Source organism: Carcharodon carcharias, chromosome 19 (assembly GCF_017639515.1).
Source record: "Carcharodon carcharias isolate sCarCar2 chromosome 19, sCarCar2.pri, whole genome shotgun sequence".
NCBI classification, from domain to species: Eukaryota; Metazoa; Chordata; class Chondrichthyes; order Lamniformes; family Lamnidae; genus Carcharodon; species Carcharodon carcharias.
The window spans coordinates 84,052,364-84,078,485 of record NC_054485.1 but is presented as its reverse complement, the minus strand read 5'-3'; the positions used below and the strand labels follow the sequence as shown (position 1 = coordinate 84,078,485).

General features: G+C 47.8%; 1 protein-coding gene across 1 annotated transcript in view; it reads left to right on the top strand.

Annotated features, from left to right (window-relative positions):
* LOC121291503 (butyrophilin subfamily 1 member A1-like) overlaps positions 1-25,640 on the top strand; it is a 30,674-nt gene extending 5,034 nt beyond the window's left edge. Inside the window, exons 2-9 of the mRNA XM_041212789.1 lie at positions 43-343; positions 2,528-2,635; positions 6,950-7,066; positions 12,892-13,230; positions 15,057-15,341; positions 18,101-18,139; positions 18,241-18,267; positions 22,501-25,640. Coding sequence (XP_041068723.1) covers positions 298-343; positions 2,528-2,635; positions 6,950-7,066; positions 12,892-13,230; positions 15,057-15,341; positions 18,101-18,139; positions 18,241-18,267; positions 22,501-23,087 — 1,548 coding nt within the window. The 5' untranslated portion in view covers positions 43-297 and the 3' untranslated portion in view covers positions 23,088-25,640. The remainder of the gene's footprint in view (positions 1-42; positions 344-2,527; positions 2,636-6,949; positions 7,067-12,891; positions 13,231-15,056; positions 15,342-18,100; positions 18,140-18,240; positions 18,268-22,500) is intronic.
* The last annotated feature ends 482 nt before the right edge of the window (positions 25,641-26,122 follow it).

Below are 26,122 nucleotides of genomic sequence, written 5' to 3'. Positions count from 1 at the left end.
TCTTTCTCTCTCCATACAGATGTTTTTTTTCTCTCTCTCCAGAATTCTCTGTTTGGATATCAATGCTGGATGCACTTGTGACCCTGAAGGAAAGACAGAGAGATTTGAAAAGCCATTTGGAGTGGCTGAAAGATCCAGAGCAACACATGCACAGATAAAGTCGTCCATAATTCTTACTCCCTAATAATTGGTTACGCGTTGGGGTGTTTTATTGTGATTGGTTTGGAAGGAGTTAGGGGGTGGGGTTTGTACAGATCAGGAAGTTTGTGAAGTTTGAAAAGTTCTTAGTTCCCGGAAATGTTGTTCACTATGACCGCTGTGGGATTCGTCACTCCACCCTCGGGTAAGTGTAAAAACAGAAACTGCTGAAAAAGCGCAGCAGGTCTGACAGTGTCTGTGGAGAGAGAAACAGAGCTAAAGTTTCGAGTCCGTATGACTCTCCTTCAGAATGCACCGGGGGTTTGCCTTCAATCCCAACGTGTTCTTTTTTGTTTTTTGGAAGGGTGGGGTGGTGATTTGGAACGTATTCCCTGCTGTTATAATAAAACAATTAACAGCCCGCATGGAGCAACAGTGAGAGGCAGAGAGATTGAAGAACAGATAAGCTCCAGCCAGCCTGGACCATTTTATCAATGACAGGAAACTAGCCAAGGCACGGTACAACCCGGGATGAGTGCAAGTAAATAGCAATAGCCCGGGACGAGTGCAAATAACTAGCGCGGTACAAACCGGGATGAGGCAGATAACTATCATGGTACAACCTGGGATAAATGCAACTAACTGCAAGGTGCAACTGGGGACGAGTAAATAACTGCATACTGTTTCAGCCAATATTTACTGCGTTGGGAGTATGGACACTTCTTTAATACTTGCTGGGATAACAGGATTTTCTTAAAGTTTTTTTAAAAAATAAAGTATTTTCAGATGCAGTTTAGTTTTTGTAAAGAGGTCTGATCTGTTAAGAATACACGAATTAGGTGGGGGTAGACCATTTAGCCCGTAGAGCCTGTTCCGCCATTCAATAAATTCATGGCTGATCTGTTTGTGGCCTCAACTCCACTTTCCTGCCTGACCCCACCCTCTCCTGATGACCCCTGCCTCCCTTATCAATCAAAAATCTGCCCAACTTGGCCTTGAATATGTTCGATGACAGCCTCCACTGCTCTCTGCGGAAGAGAATTCCAAAGACAAACAACCCTGAGAGAAGAAATTCCTCTTCATCTCAGTCTTAAATGGGAAGCCCCTTATTTTTAAGCTCTGCCCCCTAGTTCTAGATTCCTCCACAAAGGGAAACATCCTCTCAGCCTCTACTCTGTCAAGCCCCCTTGGAATCTCACATGTTTCAATAAGATCGCCTCTCGTTCTTCCAAACTCCAATGAGTATAGGCTCAACCTGCTCAATCTTTCCTCATAAGACAAGCCCTTCATCCCAGGAATCAGCCTAGTGAACCTTCTATGAACTGCTTTCAAAAGTATAACCTTCTTTAAATAAGAAGACCAAAATTGTACACAGTATTCCAGGTGTAGTCTCACCAATGCCCTGTACAGTTGTAACAAGACTTCCCTTTTATACTCCATCCCCCTTGCAATAAAGGCCAACAATATATTCACCTTTCTAATCACTTGCTGTACTGCATGCTTTTTGTAACTCCTTTACAAGGACACCCAGATCCCTCTGCACCACAGCATTCTGCAGTCTCCATTTAAATAATATTCTGCCTTTTACTTTTCCTGCCAAAGTGGACAGCCTCACTGTTATAATCCCCAGAGAGAACGATAGCTTTTAAGAAAGATAAGAATTCCTGTGACCAACTTAAACAATCGCATGTCAAGATTTTATGGTTTAAGACTTTTACTGTAACATACACGTTAAAATCAGCATAGACTAAACAGTAACAAAAACAGAAAATACTGGAAAAACTCAGATCTAGCAGAATCTGTGGAGAGAGAAACAGAGTTAACATTTCGAGTCCGTATGAAGAGTCGGTTAGATTTGAACTCAAAACCATCTGGTGAAGTGGCTCAAAGGGCCCTTGGCAATCTGAGACCACAGAAGGTTAAACGTATATATTTTCCTTGTTCTTTCATGGGTTGTGGGTGTCACTGGCAAGACCAGCATTTGTTGCCCATCCCTAATTGCCCTTGAACTGAGTGGCTTGCTCGGCCATTTCCGAGGGTAGTTACGAGTCAACCACATTGCTGTGGGTCTGGAGTCACATGTAGGCCAGACTGGGTAAAGACGGCAGATTTCCTTCCCTCGTGGGGCATTAGTGAACCAGGTTGTCTTTTACAGCAATTGATGATGGTTTTCATGGTCACCGTCACTGAGACTAGCTAGCTTTATATTCCAGATTTTATTAATTGAGTTTAAATTCCACCTGTGACCCCAGAGAATTAGCCTGGAGCTTTGAATAACTAGTCCAGTATTCTCAGTATTTTGTGTATGCGAGCTCTGATTCTGTGTGTCACGTAGCAGCTATTATCAGTTGGATAGTGTCAGCCCCCTGTCGATCTCAATGTTTTACAGGGCGATTATATCCCTCCGGAATCTCGGGTTGGTCCAGCCACGTGTGGGAAGCCTTGGCCGTGGGGATAATAGCTGTCAGCGTGACCTCTTGGATAGCTTATCGGAAAGGTAAGTACAGAAGCCAGGACAGGCGGCATTAAAGGGGGAAGTGTAGAGAATTGCATCGAGAGTTAAAATTGACCTGTATTCCCACTCCCGTAGCTGGGTGGGTACGCTGGAAAAAGAGGAAAGACTCACATTTATACAGCACTTTCCTCAACACCTCCCAAAGCATGCCACAGTCAATGAGGCATATTTGAGGCACTGTTGTAACATAGGAGACACAGCAACCCATTTGCGCACAGCAAGCTCCCACGAGCAGCAAGTCATTGTCTGATTCTGTCTCCTTCTCACCCCTGGTTTGGGGGGGTATGGGTGGGGGGAGGGAAATGAGGCCAAGTGTCATGGTCCGGTGGGTAGCAGCCACTTATGGGCTCAAGTCCCACTCCCAGTGGCTTGAGCACCTAGTCTAAGCTGACATTGCCAGTGCAGTACTGAGGGAATGCTGCACTGTTTGTTGGTGCTGGCACACAGATGGCATGTTAAACCCTCTTAAAGTAAAAGTTCCTGCAGCCGCTATTTGAGGAAGAGCAGGGGAGTTCTCTTTGATAACCTGGCCAACGTTCATCCCTCAGCCAACAGCTAAAACGGATGTGGTGACTTGTGTCATTACTGTTTATGGAAGCTTGCTGTGCACAAATTGGCAACTGTGTTTCCTACATTCGAATGGTGATCACACTTCAAAAGTACTTTCGTGAAAGGCTGGAGGATGTTCTGAAGGGTGTTTTGGAAATACAAGCCCATCTTTAACTGTAGGACTCACACTCTCTTTCTCCACAAGCTCTCCCGCCTCAAGATTTCCTTGAGGGAAGGTCACCTGGTCTGGCCTACGTGTGACTCCAAGCCCCACAACAACATGGTTGACTATTAACTGCCCTCTGAAATGGCCGAGTAGCCACTCAGTTCAAGGGATGGGAACAAATGCTGGTCTCGCCAGCGACTCCCACACTTCACGTGAGGACAAATTGAGCTGTTGAGGCTGGGGGTGGGGAGGGAATCAACTGCGAATTTGAAAACTTGAGATTGATAGATTATTTTAAAGCAATTGGTATTAAGGGTTACAGAACCAAGGCAGGTGGGTGGAGTTAAAATACAGGTCAGCCAAGCAGATCTCATTTAGCGGTGGGATAGGCTCGAGGGGCTGAATGGCCTCCTCCTGTTCCTGTGTTCCATCCCAAAAGTGATCACCAACTCAGCAAAGACAGGCAATCAAACTTCATTTAAAAAAAATAAATAAAATCTAAAACGTGGGTGACACCAGTAAAGCAGTGTCTACCGTCCACTTCCTCAGTGCCAGCTCTCAGACTGGTCTCATGTGTAGGTCAGGCTAGACAGAGATGGTAGGTTCACTTTCCATGAATCAGACAGATTCTTGGCAATGCTCCAGCAGACCTCAATCCTCTCCTGGTGTCAGATTTTTCATGAATGCTGTTTCCCAACCTGTCATGGAAGGGATTTGAACTCCCAACCCCTGGGGTGATAGCCCAGTGCAGTTGTCACTAAGCTACTGTGGCCCAATACTAGCTGCAGCAGCATGCCAAACTGCATTCAGTCAGTGACTTCAGCAGAGGGAGTGTCTCCAATGTCTAAGTCTTTGTTTGCCTTTGATGAGCTGCACTGACTCACTGTTTCCTGCTCTTTTGCTGAACAAGCATCACCATACCTGGAGTGCTGTGTGCAGTTTTGGCCTCCTTACTGAAGGAAAGATATACTTGCCATAGAGGGAGTGCAACCAAGATTCACCAAACCAATTCCTGGGATGGAGGGATTGTCGTATGAAGAACGATTGAATAGACTGGGCCTTTATTCTCTGGGGTTTAGAAGAATGAGAGGTGATCTCATTCAAACATACAAAATTCTTACAGGGTTCGACAGGGTAGATGCAGGAAGGATGTTTCCCCCTGGCTGGGGGAGGTTGTCGAGAACCAGGGGACACAGTCTCAGAATAAGGGGCAGGTCATTTAAGACTGAGATGAGGAGGAATTTCTTCACTCAGAAGGTGGTGAATCTTTGGAATTCTCTGCCCCAAAGGGCTGCAGAGGCTCAGTCGTTCAGTATGTTTGAGGCTGAGATTGATGGATTCCTACACAGTTAAAAACATCAAGGGACATGGGAATAGTGCGGGAAAATGGGGTTGAAATGGAAAGTCAGCCATGATCTCACTGAATGGTGGAGAGAATGGGCTTGAAGGTCTGAATGGCCTATGCCTCCTATTCCTTATGTCCATCCAGTGGATTTACGCCCCAAAAAAAAGCAGTTTTACAAAAGTAAAATATTGTGGGTGCTGGGATAGTGATACTGTCACTGGACTAATATTCCAGAGACCCAGGGTTTGAATCCCATCATGGTGACATTTGAATTCAATAAAAATCTAGAATTAAAAGTGCAATGATGACCATGAAGACATTGTCGATTGTCATAAAAACCCATCTGGTTCACTAATGTCCTTTAGGGAAGGAAATCTGTTTCCTTACCCGGTCTGGCCTACACGTGACTCCAGACCCACAGCAATGTGATTGATTCTTAAAATGCCCTCTGAATGAGGGCAGTTAAGGGATGAGCAATAAATACTGGCCTAGCCAGCAAGGCCCACGTTCCATGAACGAATATATAAAAGAAAACTGATGTACCAGGTAGATGATCTTTCCTCAAAACTGGGAAAATTTGAGACGTAATTGGTTTTAAGGAAGTCAGGTGGGAGGGAGGGTGGAAAAAGGACAAAAGGGAAGAGAGGGGGGAAGAGGGGAGACATTGAACGACAAAAGAGTTGGCGGGGCAGAGCCAAAGGGGACAAGTAAAGGAACAAAAGACGAATGAATGGCAGGATAAAGGACAGCTGTCACCCTGAAGCAAAAAAAAACAAGCGGAAATTGTGAGTGGAACCGAAACCCCTGAAAAGAGAAGAGTGACAAAATGGCGGGGTGGGGTGGGCAGAGTTTATGGCCTGAAGTTGTTGAACTCAGTACTGAGTCTGGCAAGGCTGTAATCGAACGATGAGGTGCAGTTCCTCAAGCTGACCTTGAGCTTCATTGGAACGCTGCAGGAGGCCAAGGATAGAGGGCAGAGAGCGAGGGCGACTTAGAGAACTTGAACAGCAACAAGCCATCGGAAATGCCAGGCCCCGTTTGCATACTGAACCGAGGTGGGACCGAATCTGGAGTTTGGGGTTTACATGACGAGGCAGGTTGCTTAGGCATGTATAGCATTCTCTTAAATTTAGAAGGGCGTGGGGTGATCTGATAGAGAAGCTTAAAAATGCTAAGGCCCGTAGAGAGGAACTATTTCCCCTAGTGGGGGGGATTCCAGAACGTGGTGTGGAAACCTAGAACAATCTCCCCAAATGATGTCGGCGTCAATTGAAACTTTCCGACTAGGGATTGATAAGGTTGTTGTTGGGTTGGGATGTTGAGGGATTTGGTGCAAATGGAGTTCAGATACAGACCAGCCACGATCTAATTGATCGGCAGAACAGGTTCGAAGGGCTGAATGTCCCACCCCTGTTCCTGCATGTACAGATTCACCAGTGATTGAACAGTAAGGGCGGGGTTTTCCGGCCCCAACACTGGCAGGCGTCGCCCCGGGAAAATTTGGAGAGCCCTTAAAAATCGACGGCCCTCCAAATGTTTTCGTCCCACCCTCGACGATGCCTGCCGGTGTCGGGGCCGAGAAATCCCGCCCTAGGTGTCCAGAATCGAGCTCGCCTCTGGTTTGCTCATCTCTTGACTGCTGATGGATTCGGCCTGTCCTCTGAAGCAGGGACCCCCATGGTGGAGAAGTGGGCAGCTCGTGCCCTTTCTACTATGAAGCAGAGGGTGAGGAGGGCAGCAGATCCAAGAGAAGCTCTGCCACCACCTGTTCAGGGGCAACTAGAGTTGGGCAACAAATGCCTCCTCTCCAGCGGTGTCCATTTAATGAGAACAACTTTAAAAAAAAAAAGAGATAAACAATTTTCAGTAAATGTCAAAAACTGGGGCAGGAAAAGGAAGAGCATGGAGGTCAATTTCATTAAGCAGATGGGCTGAATGGCCTCCTGTCCACCCTAATGACTCTCTGGCTTGATGACAGGCCACTGAGGATGATTACTATGGACGTTCAGAGCAAGATTGATTCTTTACTGGGCAGGAAGAGGCTACTGACATTGCCCAGTGAGGCGGCCATGTTAAGGAGGGTTCTGGGGAGAGATTGACTCCAGGGTGGGGTTGTCACTAGGGAAAGTTCAACTGCAAGACGGTTAGAGTCAGCACGCGAGAGGAGGTGGAGAGGCAAAAAAATCGAGCCCTGAAGGAGTAACACAGCATTGCTGCTATTTTGTATCTTTTGCAGGGAGGTTTGATGGCCCTAGGTCAGATCGCAGAGGCAGCCTGCCAGTGGAAGTGTTGCTGCAGGTGGTCATTCTTGCAGGAGCCGTGTTTGCCTCGTATTTGAATGGCTCCCAACGAGGTGAGACTGATGCAAGTCATTTGCTGTGAGGCAGGAATCCACAGGTTGAGACCTCCCTGATCAAGAGTAGAGAATGAACCCAGTGTGCGTTTAAAGTTCTCATCCCAATTAACCCATTGACACAGGCCCTTGGGGAAACCACCCCCCCACCACCCAATCTAAAATCACTTAACACCACCCACCCCAATGGAACACACTCCACACTCTTCCGCACCCTGCCAGCTGACGACAGCCCCAACTCTCGATGGCACACCTCCTGGTTGACTGCAAACGTCACCAGCCACAATCTGGTGAACTGACCTGAGTGGATCCGTTTTCAAAGCCCCAGGTTTCAACCTTCCATGGAAAATCTGGACAACTCCAAACCCATTCGAGGACGGGCAGGGGGAGGTATGGCCACTCGCTCCACAGGTGGGACCTGAGGAACAGCTCAAATTGTGACCGAGGCCATCCACACACTGAACTCCTGTCCCGAGAGATCCATTCCTGGTGGCATCACAGCCATTCACACTGCACCAGCTGAAGGCATTGAACGGATTTTTGACCTCGACATTGACCGATAACTGCTTCTCCAGCCATATGAATAAAGAAAAATCTGTTTTCAGATAACTCCACACCCTCGCCCTTCCCTTGCCCTGTGCTCTGCTCCAGCCCTACAACCCTCCGAGACCTTTGTGCTCTTTCACTTCTGGCATCCAGCCTGTTTTCCAATTTTAATCGTCCCAACATTGGAGATTGCCATCCTGTCAGCTTCCTGGGCCTGAATCTCTTGACTTCCCTCATCAAACTTCTCTGTCTCTCTCTCTCTACCCCTCTTGCTTTTTTTAAGTCGTTTCCTTTTTTACATTCACTCTTGGGATGTGGGCATCGCTGGCTAGGCCAGCATTCATTGCCCATCATATATTACCCTTGAGAAGGTGGTGGTGAGCCGCCTTCTTGAACCGCTGAAGTCCATGTGCAGTAGGTACACCCACAGTGCTGTTAGGGAGGGAGTTACAGGATTTTGACCCAGCGACAGTGAAGGAACAGCGATATATTTCCAAGTCAGATGGTGAGTGACTTGGAGGGGAACTTCCAGATGGTGGTGTTCCCATCTATCTGCTGCCCTTATCCTTCTAGTTAGTAGAGGTTGTGGGTTTGGAAGGTGCTGTCTCAGAAGCCTTGATGAGTTCCAGCAGTGCATCTTGTAGATGGTACACAAGGCTGCCACTGTGTGTCGATGATGGAGGGAGTGGGTGTTTAAGTTGGTGAATGAGGTGCCAATCAAGCAGGCTTCTTTGTCCTGGAAGGTGTTGAGCTTCTTGAGTGTTGTGGGAGCTGCACCCATCCGGGCAAGTGGGGAGTATTCCATCACACTTCTGACTTGTGCCTGTCGATGGTGGACAACCTTTGGAGAGTCAGGAGGGAGTTACTCGCCACGGGATTTCCAGCCTCTGACCAGCTCTTGTAGCTGCAGTATTTATATGTCTTATCCAGTTCAGTTTTTGGTCAGTGGTAACTCCCAGGATGTTAATAGTGGGGGATTTAGCAATGTAAATGCCATTGAACATCAAGGGGTGATGGTTAGATTTTCTCTTGTTGGATATGGTCACTGCCTGACATTTGTTGGCGTGAATGTTACTTGTCACTTATCAGCCCAAGGTTTTGCTGCATATGGACACAGATCGATTCAGTATCTGAGGAGTTGTGAATGGTGCTGAACATTGTGCAATCATCAGTGAACATCCCCATTTCTGACCTTATAATGGAAGGAAGGTCATTGATAAAGCAGCTGAAGGTGGTTGGGCAATGTCCCAGGACTGAGATGATTGACCACCAACAACCACAAGCATCACCCCGTATCAGGTATGACTCCAATCAGTCAAGGGTTTCGTCCTGATTCCCATTGACTCCAGTTTTGCTAGGGCTCCTTGATGCCACACTCGGTCAAATGCAGCCTTGATGTCAAGGGCAGTCACTCTCACCTCACTTCAGTTCTTTTGTCCATGTTTGAGCTGAGGCTGTAATGAGGTCAGGAGCTGAGTGATCCTGGCGGAACTGAGCGTCAGTGAGCAGGTTATTGCTGTGTCAGTGTTGCTTGATAGGACTGTCGACAACAGCTTCCATCACTTTGCTGATGCTTGAGAGTACATTAATGGGGTGGATTTGTCCTGCATTTTGGTATACAGGACATACCTGAGCGATTTTCCACATTGCCGGGTAGATGCCAGTGTAGTAGCTGTACTGGAACAGCTTGGCTAGGGGCACAGCTTGTTGTGGAACACAAGTCTTCAGTACTACAGCCTTGGTGTAGTATTCAAGTCATAGAGTTATACAGCACAAAAACAGGCCCTTCGGCCCAACGTTGTCTGTGCTGGCTATCAAGCACCTATCTATTCTAATCCCATTTTCCAGCATTTGGCCTGTAGCCCTGTGTGCCATGGTGTTTCAAGTGCTCATCTAAATACTACATAAATGTTGAGAGGGTTCCTGCCTCTACCACCCCCTCAAGTAGTGTGTTCCAACCACCCTCTGGGTGAAAAACGTTTTCTTCAAATCCTCTCTAAACCTCCTGCCCCTTACCTTAAATTTATGCTCCTTGGTTATTGACACCTCCGCTAAGGCGAAAAGTTTCTTCCTATCTACCCTACCTATGCCCCTTATAATTTTGTATACCTCTATCAGGTCCCTCCTCAGCCTTCTCTGCTGTAAGGAAAACAACCCTAGCCTATCCAGTCTCTTTTCATAGCTGAAATGCTCCAGCCCAGGCAACATCCTGGTGAATCTCCTCTGCATCCTCTCCAGTATAATCACATCCCTCCTATAGTGTGGTGACCAGAACTGCAGCTGTGGCCTAACTAGCGTTTTATCCAGCTCTGACATAGCCTCCCTGCTCTTATATTCTGTGCCTCAGCTAATAAAGGCAAGTATCCCATGTGCCGCCTTAATCATCTTATCTACCTGTGCTGTTTCCTTCAGGGACCTATGGACATGTACACCAAGATCCCCCTGATCCTCTGTATTCCTAGGATCCTACCATTCATTGTGTATCCCCTTGCCATGTTAGTCCTCCCAAAATGCATCACCTCACACTTCTCAGGATTAAATTCCATTTGCCACTGCTCTGCACATCTTACCAGCTCATGTATATCATCCTGTTATCTAAGGCTTTCCTCCTCACTATTTACGACACTACCAATTTTCGTGTCATCTGCAAATTTACTGATCATACCTCGTATATTCTAAATTTTTAATGTACACTACAAACAGCAAAGGTCCCAGCACTGATCCGTGTGGTACACCACTCGTCACAGGCTTCCAATCGCAAAAGCAGCCTTTGATCATCACCCTCTGCCTCCTGCCACTAAGCCAATTTGCCAAATTGCCCTGGATCCCATGGGCTCTTACCTTCTTGGCGATTCTCCCATGGGGGAACCTTGTCAAAAGCCTGACTGAAGCCCATGTAGACGACATCAACTGCTTTACCCTCATCTACACAACTAGTCACCTCCTCGAAAAATTCAATCAAATTTGTTAGACAAGATCTCTCCCTGACAAAGCCATGCTGACTATCCCTGTTAACCCCTGCCTCTCCAAGTGGAGATTAATCCTGTCCCTCAGAATTTTGCCCAATAGTTACCACCGATGTTAGACTCATTGGCCTGTAATTACCTGGATTATCCCTACTACCCTTCTTGAATAATGGTACCACATTCACCATCTTCCAGTCCTCTGACACCTCTCCTGTGGCCAAAGAGGATTTGGAAATTAGTGTCAGAGCCCCTGCAATGTCCTCTCTTGCCTCACATAGTAGCCTGGGATACATCTCATCTGGGCCTGAGAATTTATCCACTTTTAAGCCTGTTAAAACTGCTAACACCTCCTCCCTTTCAATTCCTGACCCTGAGATGATGATCTGATGACATATCCGTGCCATCACTAAGCCTCTGTGACATTGCCTGGCTCAACTCATCTGCTGTTCAAACCCTCATCCATGTCTTCAGCACTTCTAGACTCGACTATCCCAACACTCGCCTGTCTAGTCTCCCACATTCTACCCTCTGTAAACTGGAGGCCATCTAAAACTCTGCTGCCTATGTCCTTTCTCACACCAAGTCTTGTTTCCCTATCCCTGTGCTCCCTGACCTACGTTGGCTTCCACTTAAGCAACATCTTGAGTTTAAAATTCTGGGCTTTGTTTTCTAATCCCTCCATTGCCTCACCCCCTCCCTATCTCTGTGATCTTCTTTAGCCCCATGACCCTCTGAGATATCTGTGCTCCTCCAGTTCAGGCCCCTTCGCCAGCCCTGATTTTGATCCACCTTCAGCTGCTAAAGCCCTAAACCCTGAAAATCCCTCCCTGAACCTCTTTGCCTCTCTTCCTCTCATTTCTTCTTTACCATGCTCTTTAAACCTGCCTCTTTGACCAAACCTTTGGTCCTCCTGCCCTATTATCTCCTTATGTGGCTCAGTGTCAAATTGTGATTTGATGACTTCCCTGTGAAGTGTCTTGGGACATCTCACTGTGTTAAAGTGCGGCATAAATACAAGGTGTTCTGAAAAAGAACCAGCATATTGTCAGGGCCCATAGCTTTCCAATGTCCCGTGCACTTGGCCGTTTCCTGATACCATATGGAGTGAACGGAGATGACTGGAAATTGGCTTTTGTGATGTTGGGAACCTCTGGGGGAAGTTGACCTGGATCATCCACTTGGCACTTGTGGCTGAAGATGATTGCCAGTGCTTCAGCCTTGTCTTTTGCACCGATATGCTGGGCTCCCCCATTGCTGAGGATAAGGGTATTTGTGAAGCCTCCTCCTCCTCCAGATAGCTGTTTAATGGTTCACTAATCGTGACTGGATGTGGCAGGACTGCCGAGTTTAGATCTGGTCCACAGGTGGTAGGATCGCATAGGTCTGTCTATCGCTTGCTGCTTCCACTGTTTGGCACCACAAGTAGTCCTGTGTTGTAGCTTCACCAGGTGGGCACCTTGTTTTCATGCCCTCCTACACTCTTCATTAAATCAGGGTTGATCCCCCGGTTTGGTGGTAACGGTAGAGTGGGGTATTTGCCTGGCCATAAGGTTGCAGATTATGGCCCAAATCGCCATCAATATTATGTGGTTCTGTGTCATATTTGTTTGGTGACACTCAAGTGAAACACCTTGCAATGTTTTACTGTGTTAAAGGTGCTATATAAATGAAAGTGGTAGTTACTGAGTCATAAGGGATCAGCAGGGGACCAAGGGCAAGGGCTTAGGTAAATTCTACATAAGAATATAATTGGATTTAACAAGTTTCGATCTCTGCGAGGCTCCTGGTTTCGTGATTATAATACCTTTACAATGAGGTGTGAGATTGCACAAGGATGAAGCGGGATCTCTTATGTTCCTGTTGGAAGCTTCCATGACAGATGGCCAATTCTGTGGGTCATATGACCTGTAGCAGCCATCTTTTGGTTCAGCAAAAGTTCATTTCAAAAATACCAAAGGAAGTATAAAGCTTGATGTACACTGTTTTGATTTCTTTCACGTCTTATTGACATGTCAGATATATATCGCCATCCGGGTGGCAGGTTTCTGGAACTTTCCACCTAGCAGCACTGTGAGAGCACCTTCACCATACAGATTGGAGCAACCCCTAGAGGCAACTCAATGCCACCTTCACAAGGGCAAACAGGGATGGGGCAATACATTGCCAGCAGCTTGGCTCTCGCATTTCCTGCATCACAGCAGTGACTCTGCTTCAAAAAGGAAAGTGTTTCTTTGAGTGTAAAGTGCACTGGGAGCCCTGAGGTGGTAAAAGACACGGTATAAATGTAAATGTTTTATTTTCTTGCCATTCCAGGCCTGTTTACTGTGAAAGGGCCAGATTACCCCGCTGTGGCCCATGTAGGTGACGACGTGGTACTCAACTGTTTGGTGGTACCCTTCAGACAGGATGAGAAGCTGCAAATAGAATGGAGGAATCTGGACTCTGGAGCTACAGTCCTGAAATGTCTGGATGATCAGAAAGGGCCATGTCCATCCCACAGGGATGGATCCCACCTCTTTGAAGACCAGCTGGCGGCTGGAAACGTGTCGATCAAACTGCTGGAGGTGAAGGGGTCTGACGCTGGGAGGTATCGGTGCACTGTCAGCTCCAACAGCCATTCCAGCCACGTGGAAATGGGGCTCAGCATTATTGGTAAGAAGGGCCCATGCACGACTTAACTGCGGCGTGACCCCCCCCCTCCCCCCACACACACAGCTGGTAATCCAGAAGCCCAGGTTGATACTCTGGGGGGACAGGGGTTTAAATCCCACCCATGCAGCTGGTGGAACTTAAATTCAACTAATTAATAAAACTCAATCAATTAATAATTCTGGAATGGAATCATGACCATGAAAGTATCATTAATTGTTGTAAAAACCCATCTGCTTCACTAATGCCCCTTTAAGGAAGGAAATCTGCCCTCCCTCCCTGGTCTGGCCTATATGTGACTCCTGGCCCACAGCAATGTGGTTGACTCTTAACTGCCCCTCTGAAATGTCCTAGCAAGCCACTCAGTTCAAGGGCAATTAGGGATGGGCAATGAATACCAGCCTTGCTAGGGACGCCCACATCCCATGAAAGAATTTTTAAAGACTTGAGTGCATGATCCAGGCTAACACTCCCAGTGCCATAGTGAGGGAGTGCTGCGCTGTTGGAGGTGCTGTGTCGCGGGTGGGTGGTTAAACTGAGGCCCCATCTTGGACGGACGTGGAAGGTCTCATGGCCCCTCCTCTGAGGAATAGCAAAGGGATTCTCTCCGGGGGGTGTCTTGGCCAATATTTATCCCTTGACCACCATCAACCTCAACCACAAAAAATGTTTTTAAATTTATTCCTTCATGGGATGTGGGCGTCACTGGCAAGGCCAGCGTTTGCTGTCCATCCCCAATTGCCCTTGAACTGAGTGGCCATTGCTGAGGGACAAATTTGAACCTAGCAATTGTCTGCAGGCACAGACGGGGATTGAACCCAAGATTTTTGGCTTATGAGACCAATGTCTTCCTGCTTGGCTACCGAGCCTCATCATCTGCTTAGGTTATCCGCTCAGTTATCACAGGATTGTGGGAGCTTGCTGTGCGCAAATTGGCTGCTGCATTATAATGACTTCACTGGCCACAAAGCACTTTGGAATGCCCTGAAATCGTGAAGGAATGCAGGGGAACCTCAGACTTGATCCAGCGACAGTTTGCGTATGTGTTTGGTACAAAAGCAAAACACTGAGGTTGCTGGAGATCTGAAAGAGAGACAGAAAATGCTGGAAACGCTCAGCGGGTCTGGCACCAGCCGCAGAGAGTGAAAAACAAGAGTTAACATTTCAGGTCAACACCTTTCACTGGGAAAAGGATAGAGAGACGGAAGAGGTTTTAAGGAAGTGAAAGAGGGGAGGGTGGAACAAGAACCAAACAAAAGGGAAGGTCAGTGATACCATGGAAGACAGGGGAGACGAGATGATGAAAAGGCTGGTGGTGGAAGGTCAGGAGGAGTGGGAATGGGACGAGTAAAGAAACAAGAGATGTGTTTAGAGCAGGTATGAAAAGCAGACTGATGAACAACTGTTGCCTGAAGAAAAAGACATGTAAAGGAAACAAAATGGAAGCATTGGCTATGACCTGATATTGTTGAATTCAATCCGTGAGAGTCCAGAAGGCTGGAGGGTGCCGAGTTGAAAGCTGAAGCGCTGTTCCTCGAGATTGTTTTGAACCTCAGCGCAACACTGCAGCAGGCCGAGGATAGGGAGGTCAGGCTGAGAGCTGAGGTGGAGAATTAAAATGACGGGTGGCCGGAAGATCGGGGTCAGGTTTGCGGACTGGACAGAGGTGTTCTGCAAAGCGGTCACTCAGTCCCCGGTCTGTGTTTCGTCTCCAGGTATAGGGTAGCCTGTGCCACGGGCAGCGGATGCGGCACACTAAATCGAAAGGAAACGGGGGGGAAATGCACGTCTTTTCTCTTGACTGAGCAAGTCGTTCTGTTCTTTTCCAGCCTTTGGGATGAAGCCGACTTTGTCGATAATGGAGTTCAACGAGAGCAGTGTCCTTTACGTTTGCCAGTCCAAGGGCTGGTACCCCGAACCCGACGTTACCTGGAAAGACAGCTCAGGGAACAGCCTGGTGCCACTGTCGACAGTAACCAAAACAAGAGATGAGCAGGGACTGTATAACGTGGATATCCAATATCAGGCAACAGATGGCATTTCACCCTCTGTGACCTGCATCATCAGCAACAGACTGCAAAATGTAAAGAAGGTGACGACTGCACGAGTAGTAGGTCAGTCGTTGCAACTTTAAAACTTAACAGTGTTTTTTGTTTAATGATTCTTGCATGTAAATTGCCTGCTCATTAAGTGAGGGGATGTTGCTGCTCTCAATGGTGTCTTTTCCCATTTCAAGTACCCAGCGTCAGCAATGAGCATAAACAGATCGAATACAGTTAGATGCACTGTCCCCATCAAACACTCCCAGGACAGGTACAGCACGGGGTTAGATACAGAGTAAAGCTCCCTCTACACTGTCCCATCAAACACTCCCAGGACAGGTACAGCACGGGGTTAGAGAGTAAAGCTCCCTCTACACTGTCCCCATCAAACACTCGCAGGACAGGTACAACACGGGGTTAGATGCAGAGCAAAGCTCCCTCTGCACTGTCCCATCAAGCACTCCCAGGACAGGTACAGCACGGGGTTAGATACAGAGTAAATCTCCCACTACACTGTCCCATCAAACACTCCCAGGACAGGTACAGCACAGGTTAGATACAGAGTAAAGCTTCCTCTACACTGTCCCATCAAACACTCCCAGGACAGGTACAGCACAGGGTTAGATACAGAGTAAAGCTCCCTCTACACTGTCCCATCAAACACTCCCAGGGCTGGTACAGCACAGGGTTAGATACAGAGTAAAGCTCCCTCTACACTGTCCCATCAAACACTCCCAGGGCTGGTACAGCACAGGGTTAGATACAGAGTAAAGCTCCCTCTACACTGTCCCATCAAACACTCCCAGGACAGGTACAGCACAGGTTAGATACAGAGTAAAACTCCCTCTACACTGTCCCCATCAAACACTCCCAGGACAGGTACAGCACGGGGTTAGATACAGAGTAAAGCTCCCTCTACACTGTCCCATCAAACACTCCCAGGACAGGTACAGCACAGGGTTAGATACAGAGTAAAGCTCCCTCTACACTGTCCCATCAAACACTCCCAGGACAGGTACAGCACGGGGTTAGATACAGAGTAAAGCTCCCACTACACTGTCCCCATCAAACACTCCCAGGGCAGGTACAGCACATGTTAGATACACAGTAAAGGTCCCTCTACACTGTCCCATCAAATATTCCCAGGACAGGTACAGCACGGGTTAGAGAGTAATCCTTCCTCTATGCGGTCTCCAACAAACTCTCCATGAACAGGTACAACACGGGATTAGAGTCAGAGTAAAGCTCCCTCTACACTGTCCCCATCAAACACTGCCACAGCAGCAGTGGTCGCTCTTGCTGTTCATTGCGCTTTTAGCTGTCCACAGACCTTTCTGGGGCTTTTGTGCAGCACCTCACATTTCTAAGGGATTCTTTGCACACTGGTATCCCCTGTAAGGGATCTAGAGGTTGTTGTGTGAGAAGTGCAAGCAACAGTGTCCCTTCAGTCACACAGACAGCCAAATGCTCACTGGGACATGCATAGGGTTTAAACCAGGAGGTTTAAATTATAATATCTAATTAATTAGCAAATCACATACAGGGAGTAAAATAGAGGCAAAGAAAGAAAGGATTGAAAGAGAGAAATAAGAGGCAGAAAGCAAAAGGAAAAAGAAATTACAAGTTTATTTAAACTTTCCAACAATAGTGAGCCATGATGGAATGAGCCTCCACACTTGACAAATTAATTTTTCAGGACCAGATTGGTTACTTAGCAGTAGTTTTCATGGAAAACACTATCAAAAACACACTTAGTCGTGAATGTACCGAACCTACCTGCTTCTGCTATGTTTATGGCTGCCTGGTGGGTAAGTACTTTGACAGCAAGTCCTTCCGTAGATTTCTTTGCTGAGTCTATTTCATTTATACTTTCATGGAATGTGGGTGTCGCTTGGTTGGGCCAAAATTTATTGCCCATCCTTATTTACCCTTGAGAAGGCGGTGATGAGCTGCCTTCTTGAACCGCTGCAATCCATGTGGTGTAGGTACACCCACAGTGCTGTTTGGGAGGGAGTTCCAGGATTTTGACCCAGTGACAGCGAAGGACCGGCGACATAGTTCCAAGTCGGGATGGTGTGTGGCCTGGAGGGGAATTTGCAGCCGGTGATGTCCCCATGCATTTGCTGCTCTTGTCCTTCTTGGTGTTAGAGGTCGTGGGTTTGGAAGGTGTTGTCGAAGGAGCCTTGGTGAGTTGCTGCAGTGCATCTTGTAGGTGGTACACACTGCTGCCGCTGTGAGGAGGGGAGGCAGTGGCATGGTGATAAAGTCACTGGGCTAGTAATGCAGAGTCTTAGGCTAATCTCTGGGGACATGGGTTCAAATCCCACCACAACAGCTGTGGGAATTTAAATTCAATTAATAAATCTGGAACTAAATCTGGCCTCACAAAACTGATGTCAATTGTGGTTTAAAACCCATCTGGCTCACCAATGACTCTTAACTGCCCTCTGAAATGGCCGAGCAAGACACTCAGTTGAATCAAGCTCTACGAAGCCTATTAGGCATGTACCAATGGATCAAAGCTTGTGGAGGAACAGGCAAATTGGACAGCAAATTCCAGATTTCCACATTTAACTGTCCATTTGCCATTAACGGGCATTCGCTCTCTGATTCACTCCTCATCAACAGTGTGCACTGGTCTTCCCACCTTCCTTCATGATGCAAAAGTCCACACCATTCAATTCAATGGGTGGCTAGTAGGTGCTGCAGCACCACTGGTGGTGACTGTAAGAATAGCAGTTGCTTTGGTCCCCAGGGGCTTCAACATATGAACGTCATCGGGAGCTTTCTAAATGAGCTCATTAATTCTTTTTCTCTTTAAACGTTTGCAGATTTTCTTCCGCACTCTCAGTTCCGTGTGAGTGAAGCCGGTAAGATTTTTCACCTTATGATAAAAGTCACCATTCAACTCTCGATTCATTTTGACCAGCCTCAATTGACCCAGGACTATCTCAAATATTTTGTTTTGCAGAATGGAGCAGGATTCACAGTTGCTCAGGTGAGTGAAACATGCTGGAAAGGAGCAAGGTGCAGGGAAGGGTCCTGGTCTGGGTTCACACACCGCCCGTCTAAGATGTTACTGAAATGAGTAATCAAAACTGGTCAGACCTCAAAAGAGAGACACCGTTCTGCACCCGCTTCTCCTTCCCCACTAACACCCCCGCCACCCCCCATTCCGGCCTGGCCATCCCACGAGCCTCAGGGGATTGGTAGTACAATGGTAACGTTACTGGATTAGTATTCCAGAGGCCTGGACTAATAATCTGGAGAGACAAGTTCTAATCCCACCACAGTGGCTGGGTACTGGGGAGGTTGGGGGGGGTGGGGGGGGGGTGTAATTTAAGTTCAATTAATAAATCAGGAATTATAAAGCTAGTCTCAGTAATAGTGACCATGATAACCATCATCGATTGTTGTAAAAAGCCATCTGGTTCACTTTAGGGAAAGAAATCTGCTGTCCTTACCTGGTCTGGCCTACTCATGACTCCAGACCCACAGCAATGTGGTTGACCCTTAACTACCCCCTGATATAGCCTGATAAGACATTGGGCTCAAGTTCAGTTCTGGGCACTGCACCTTAGAAAGGATATATTGATGCAGATTCACCAGAATGACACCGGGACTAAAAGGGTTGAATTATGAGGACAGGCTGCAGGAACTTGGCTTGTATTCCCTTGAGTGTAGAAGGTTGAGGTGTAACCTGAACAAGGCATTGAAAATGTTAAAAGGACTAGAGATAGTTTGAAATGATTTCCTCTGGTGTGCGAGTCAAGAATAAGAGGGTCATAATTTTAAAAATTGATTTGGGGTGTTCAGGAGGGAAATCAGGAAGTGCACCAGCACACAAAAGGAGAGTAGAAATCTAGAACTCTTTCCCCCAAAAGGCTGTGGGTGCTGGGGGTAGGGTGGGGGGAATAGTTGAAGCTTTAAAGACTTGAGATCGATAAGTTAGTTAAGGGGTATCAAGGGATATGGAGCAAAGGTGGGGAAAAGGATTTGAGGTGCGAATCAGCCATGATCTCATTGAAGGGTGGAGTAGACTTAATGGCCTGAATGGCCTCCTCCTGTTCCTAATAAAAGGGCAATTATGGATGGGCAATAAATGCTGGCCTAGCCTGCGACACCCATATCCCATAAATGAATGAAAAAAAAAATCTGGGAATCTATTGACAGGGACCAGGTTGGTTCGCTGGTGAAAGGGGCCCTCCCACTCCTGCTTATCTGCCCTACAGATCCACTCATTGTGCTCGCTTCTTTAATTCCTTCAGGGCACCTGGGGTTAGGCTGCAAATACAGCCTTGCGACCCACATTCCAATAAAATAATATCGTTCTTTTTAAATTAAACATATTTTTGTTAGGTTGGCTTTAGCTACAGTGCGGAAGGGCAGCCAGGTTTCCTGCCCTGATTGCTGCTCCGTAAACCCTTTTCGTTTGCTCAGACCTCCACAAGAGGGTCAAATGGACTTCGACGCAGGTAAATGTGCGGCAGTGCACTTTGGTAGGATGAATAAGGAGACCCCATCCTCCTTAGAAAGTACGGTCGAGGAATAGAGGAATCTAGGGATACAGTTGCACCAAGTAGCAGTGCAGGTCAATAAGGCCACATGGAAAACAAACCAAATGCTGAGGTTCCTTTCTGGAGGGATAGAATTTAAAGCAATGAAATTAGGTTAAACCTGTATCAAACCATGCTTGGAGGGCAGTTCAGATCTTCAGCTCATAAAAAGGATCTGGAAACACTTGGGAGAATGAAGAATTAAGAGAATGATACAGAACGAATATCCTTTATCCGAAACCCTCAGATGTCAGATCATTTGGGTTTTTGGATACCGTGTATAAACGCACATTGCAATAGTTTCAGCCTAGGCTAGCCATAGTGTAAAATAAATAATTTTTAAAAATTCATTGGATGTGGGCATCGCTGGCCAGGCCAGCGTGTATTGCCCATCCCTAATTGCCCTTGAGAAGGTGGTGGTGAGCTGCCTTCTTGAACCGTTGCAGCCTGTATGGCGTAGATTCTTGACATTTAAGAGTCAACCACATTGCTGTGTATCTGGAGTCACATGTAGGCCAGACCGGGTAAGGATGGCAGATTTCCTTCTCTAAAAGGACATTAGTGAACCAGATGGGTTTTTACAACAATCGACAATGGTTCCATAGTCAGCGTTGGTCTTAAAATTCCAGATTTTTATTGAATTCAAATTCCACCATCTGCTGTGGCGGGATTCGAACCCCAGTCCTCAGAGCGTTACCCTGGGTCTCTGCATTGCTAGTCCAGTGACAATACCACTAGGCCACTGCCTGGGAAAGTAAGATGCATCACTGAATAATAGTAAATACATGGGTATTTTTTTGACATTTTCACCACAGAGATCGCAAGGTAAACAGTGCAGACAAACAACTAGATTTACCATGCTAAAGGTCAATGAGGTTCAGAAAAAGTGCGGCTTTGGATATTTTCGGTTTTCAGATTTACAGATAAAGGATACTTGACGTGCACCAGAACGAAGAGGGTGCACTTATCAGGAAAGACTGGACAGGCTGAAGCTCTTTTATCTAGGAAAGATAAGACTGAGGGGTGACTATCCTGATAGACACCTTTCAGATGTTGAGGGGGGGTGCGGTTTGATAGGTTAGGATCATTGGGGAGTCTGAAACCGGAGCTCGTAAATAAAAGATAATCATGAGTAAATGCATTGTGGAATTGCAGAGATACTTCTCTACTCGAAGAGCGGTGAGAAAGTGGAACTCGCCACCCCAGGGAATGGCTGAGGCGAATTTCACAGATATATTTAAGAGGAAGCTGGATAAACACACGAGGGAGAAAGGGATAGAAGGATAGGCTGATGGAGAGGGGGTGGGAGGAGGCTCGTGTGCAGCATGATTGTTGACATGGACGTGTTTGTGCTGGGTGGCGTGTTTCAGCGCTGTAGGCCGGAATTTTCAGCCCCGCTGTAGGGGAACCCGCCACAGCAGGAGGGGGGCCGGGGGAGCCATTCAAGTGTCCATTGACTGGAAGATCCTGCCGGCCGGAAAATTCCGGCCATAGGGTCTGTAATTTGGGTGTGGGGGGAGGTATTTGGGAGTGTGTCAGGGGTTGGGAAAGAGGTTCGGGCCTGCCAACCTGTACTATCGCCGTGAAAAGAGAAACGATTAATGGATTGTTCCCCTTAGAACTGGGAAGGTTAAGGCCGGGTTTACTTGAGGTACTCAAAATCATGAGCACCTTTTGACAGAGTAGAAACTGTTTGCAGTGGCAGAGGGGGTCGCTAATCAGAGGGCACAGACTGAGGACAATCGGCAAAGGAAGCAAAGGGGCAGATGCAGAAACGTGTTTTTAAGCAGCCAGGTTGTTATGATCTGGCATGCGCTGCCTGATAGGATGGCGGAAGCAGGTTCAACAATGAGTTTCAAAAAGGGAACTGGATAAACACTCAAATGAACAATTTGCGGGGAAAGAGCAGGCGGGTGGAACTAATCGGAGAGCTCTTTCAAAGAGCCAGCAAAGGCAAAAATGGGCTGAATGGCCTTCTGTGCTGTAGGATTCTGTGATAAATCTCCCATACACACATCATAGGAAATGGCAAAACTACTAAATTCGACAGACCGGACGTCAGTACTGGGATCTTCTTTGTTCTGAGTAGCTCAATCTCTATAATGGATCCTGTGCTCAGCATACCGAGATGTGCAATGTGCCCAATTCACAGAATCACAGAATCACACGGTGCAGAAGAGGCCCTTTGGCCCATCGAGTCTGCACCGACACGTGAGAAACACTTGACCTACCTACCTAATCCCATTTACCAGCACTTGGCCCATAGCCTTGAATGTTATGACATGCCAAGTGTTCATCCAGGTACTTTTTAAAGGGTGTGAGGCAACCTGTCTCCACCACCCTCCCAGGCAGTGCATTCCAGACCGTCACCACCCTCTGGGTAAAAAGTTTTTCCTCACATTCCCCCCTAAACCTCCTGCCCCTCACCTTGAACTTATGCCCCCTTGTGACTGACCCTGCAACTAAGGGGAACAGCTGCTCCCTATCCACCCTGTCTATGCCCCTCATAATCTTGTACACCTCGATCAGGTCGCCCCTCAGTCTTCTCTGCTCCAACGAAAACAACCCAAGTCTATCCAATTGATGGATTTTCTGGGTTTTGAGGTGACTTTGATGTGTAAAATTAATTGTTTGTTTTTCCTCTCTCTCTCCCTCTCTATCTCTCCCCATCTCAGTTTCTTTGACACTGGATCCAGACACAGCGAATCCCTGGCTCGTCCTGTCAGAGGGGGGGGCTAGCGTGTCAGACAGTAACACCCGGCAGCAGCTCCCCGAAAACTCCAAGAGGTTCCTGGTCAGCCACTGCGTCCTGGCCTCACAGGGCTTCACCTCTGGCAAGGGCTACTGGGAGGTGGAGGTGGGCCAGAAGGACACCTGGGACCTGGGCCTGGTCAGCGAGACGGTCAACAGGAAGGGCAAGGTCAAAGGGGTGCCCGGGGCCGGGCACTGGAGCCTGAGCCACCTCGGCGAGACGGAATACCAGGCGGTGGACTCACCGCCCAGGTCCCTGGCACTGCGCCGGAACCCGACTGTGGTGGGGGTGTACCTCAACTACGAGCAGGGGCAGGTGTCCTTCTTCGATGCGGGGAGCCGGCTGCACTTGTACACCTTCACCGTCAGCTTCAGCGGGAGGCTGCACCCCTTCTTCTGCCCGGGGTTACACGACTGGCAGAAGAACTCCGAACCCCTTCGCCTGCGCAATCCCAAGGCATCGAGCTCGGAGCCAGGGTGGAGAGACTGGGATCGAGACACGCGAGGTTGAGGGTCGGTGGGGTGGGGGTGGGGTGATGGGATGATGGGGTTTGCGAGGATGGATACATTTCTCAGCTCTTGCGAAAGGCGAATGCGGCACTGAGCTAGGCAAAGTGAAGAGGCCAGAGGCCCATGATCCCAACCCCAATCTTTATTTTATTCCTTCGTGAGATGTGAGCGTCGCTGGCAAGGCCAGCATTTGTCCCTCATCCCTAATGGCCCTTGAACGGAGTATCTTGCTCGGCCATTTCAGAGGGCAGTTAAGAGTCAACCACGTTGCTGTGGGGTTTGTGGAGTCACACCTAGGCCAGACCGGATAAGGACGGCAGATTTCCTTCCCCTAAAGGACATTAACAAACCCTTTTAGTGGATTTTTACAACATCTGATGATAGTCGTCATGGGGAATGTCACTAACTAGCTTTCAATTCTGGGTTTTACTCATTGAATTTAAATTCCACCAGCTGCCATGCTGGGATTTGAACCCGTGTCACCCACAGCGTTAGCCTGGGCTCCTGGAGGGTCTCTTGTCTCCCTCCATTCATCTGTGCAGGACAGGGAGGTCCCAGGTCCCGGTCCCTTCCACAACTTCATATGCAGTAAGCTACTACAACAACCTGCATTTACATAGCCTCTTTAGTGCAATGAAACATCCCAAGATGCTTCACTGAAGGGTGATCCAATAGCATCTGATCCTGAGCTACTTCTGGACATATGAGGTCAAGTGACCCAAAGCTTGGTCAGGGATAAGTTCTAAGCAGCATCTCAGCCAAGCTGCACCCAAGTATCTCATCCTTGTTTGCAAACTACCTCCCCCCACCACCCCGGCCTCGCTCTGTCACCCTCTGAGATCTCCGCACTCCTCCAATGCCTTGATTTCAATCGCGCCATCATTGGCGGCCGTGCTTTCAGCTGCTTGGATCCTAAGCTCTGGAATTCTCTCCCTAAACTTCCCCGCCTCTCTTTCCCTCCTTTAAGCCCTACCCGAAACCTACCCCTCCGACCAGTCTTTTGAAATCACCTGCCCTGATATCTCCTCACATCACCCCGTGTCAGCTAGCTGCCCGGTTTATACTGTCATGAAGTGCTTCGAGGTATTCTAACTGTGGTAAAGGTATGGCTGAAATTCAAGTTGTTCACTAATGCTGCAGGTATTGTGAAATATGTATTTTGTTTGTGATGAGAGGTCTTGTGGCACAATGGGCAGCCTCCCTACCTCTGAGCCAGAAGCTTCAGGTTCGAGTCCCGCTTGATGGCTGAACAGATTAATTATCAGCCTGTGAATCCTTCCAATACGCCTGATGGCCAGCGGTAAGGGCGGGAGAGTTTCCTGGTCGGCCATACTACAGGAAGTAATGGCCAATGGAAAGTCAATGGTCGCCATTCCCCTCGGGTGGTACCTGGGGGAGGATAGTTTGTGACAGGCTCTTGGCTGATACTTTCACCCCAGCAATGCTGATGCATGATGGGAATCCACATCAGATGTTTCTCCCACATTGCCTGCCTGCTAAATTTAATGCTGGAAGACGGTGGGTCAGGAGGAGAGTTCCTGGCCTGCTCCTGGAGTGTTGGTGCAAACCCCTGGCCTGGGTCTGGGAAGTGGAGCACAGCTGGACCTGTGTCGTTCTGTAACAGGCTGAGAGAGAGAGAGAGAGAGCGAGCCAGTGATTCGAAGCCAGTCATGAGGTTTCACACAATGGACACACGTTCATTCTTGGTGCCCTTCCTAATCCAACTTAGGTGGAAGGCTTCAGAGGCCTACTGAAAACAAGCCCCCACCACCAACACCCACCCCACCCCTCCAACCCCCACTAACAAAAGGAGGATAGAACTGAAGGCATGACCACAGTTTTCTCGATCAAAGATTTCACTCTACACATTTAACCTGAGTGCGTTCTCTGTAAATATTAGCCAATTCAGAACAGGGGCCATTCAGCCCATTATGTTTGTGCTTGCTCCTCCCATTCAAGCTCTCTCTCTGATCCCATTTCCTAATAACCACCAACGCCTCCTTTTCAAGTACTGCTACAGTCCGCAACTAGTGAAGAAGTTGATGGTAATGGTCACTTGTGTTAGCAGAATTAATAGCCTAATGACCCTTTCCAGGCAAGATTCTCTTCAGGACTCCCCCTAGCCACCTGCCACCACCCCCCCAACTCCCCCCCACCCCCCCCCCCACCACCGAGTTTTAAATATGGAGGGTTTCTGCCCCAGCTAAAGGCAGTGCGAAATAATCCTACCTGATTTACCCTCTTCAGCCCTTCTGCAATCTGGAAAACCTCAATTAGACACCAGAATACCCATTACACATCTCCTTCGGTTGACCAGAGTTTATTTAATTGTTTGAAAATGTTCTCAGGAATAAGCTCCTTAAACAGTTCTCCAAAATTACCAGGTTTCCCTCTTTGTTAAAGGGCTCAAACTTCCCTTGTTGGGTTGCGCTGGCTAAAGGAGAGTTTGTTTGTACAGTTTCAGCCTTGTTTTCTGACAGGTGCTGTTTCACATTGGCATGAGCTCAGTGACCTCTTGTAAATAAACAGCCGCTGTGCATAGTTGGCGAGTGAATTTGTTTTTTCTCCTCTTAATGTTCTTCCCTCTTCTCAGAGCACTCACTCTGGCCAGTAACCAACAACTCTACCCCACCTCAAATGGCCACAGTTCATGATTCTTTGAGAGGCAGGTTATTCAACTGCAGCAGGAAGCACAGCAGATATCGTGGACCAGAGAAAGACACACAAACAGGCATCTCAATTAATGTCTTAGTGACCAGAACAGGACAGTGTTCAATGACAGATACCATTACGTGATGGACAATGTAAAGACAAACCACCTCCTCCCAGACCCAAGGAAGCACCAAGCATGGAGTCCAAAACCCCACTCTCATTAAAATCTTTACCATTGACCAAAACCTCAACTGCATCAATTACCTCAACACTATGGCTACAAGAGTGGGTTGAAAGCTGGGAATTCTGACCAGTGGCTCCCCCACACCACACAACCAGCTGCAAGGTACAAGCCAGCGTGTGAGAGGTTGCAGTTACAACACT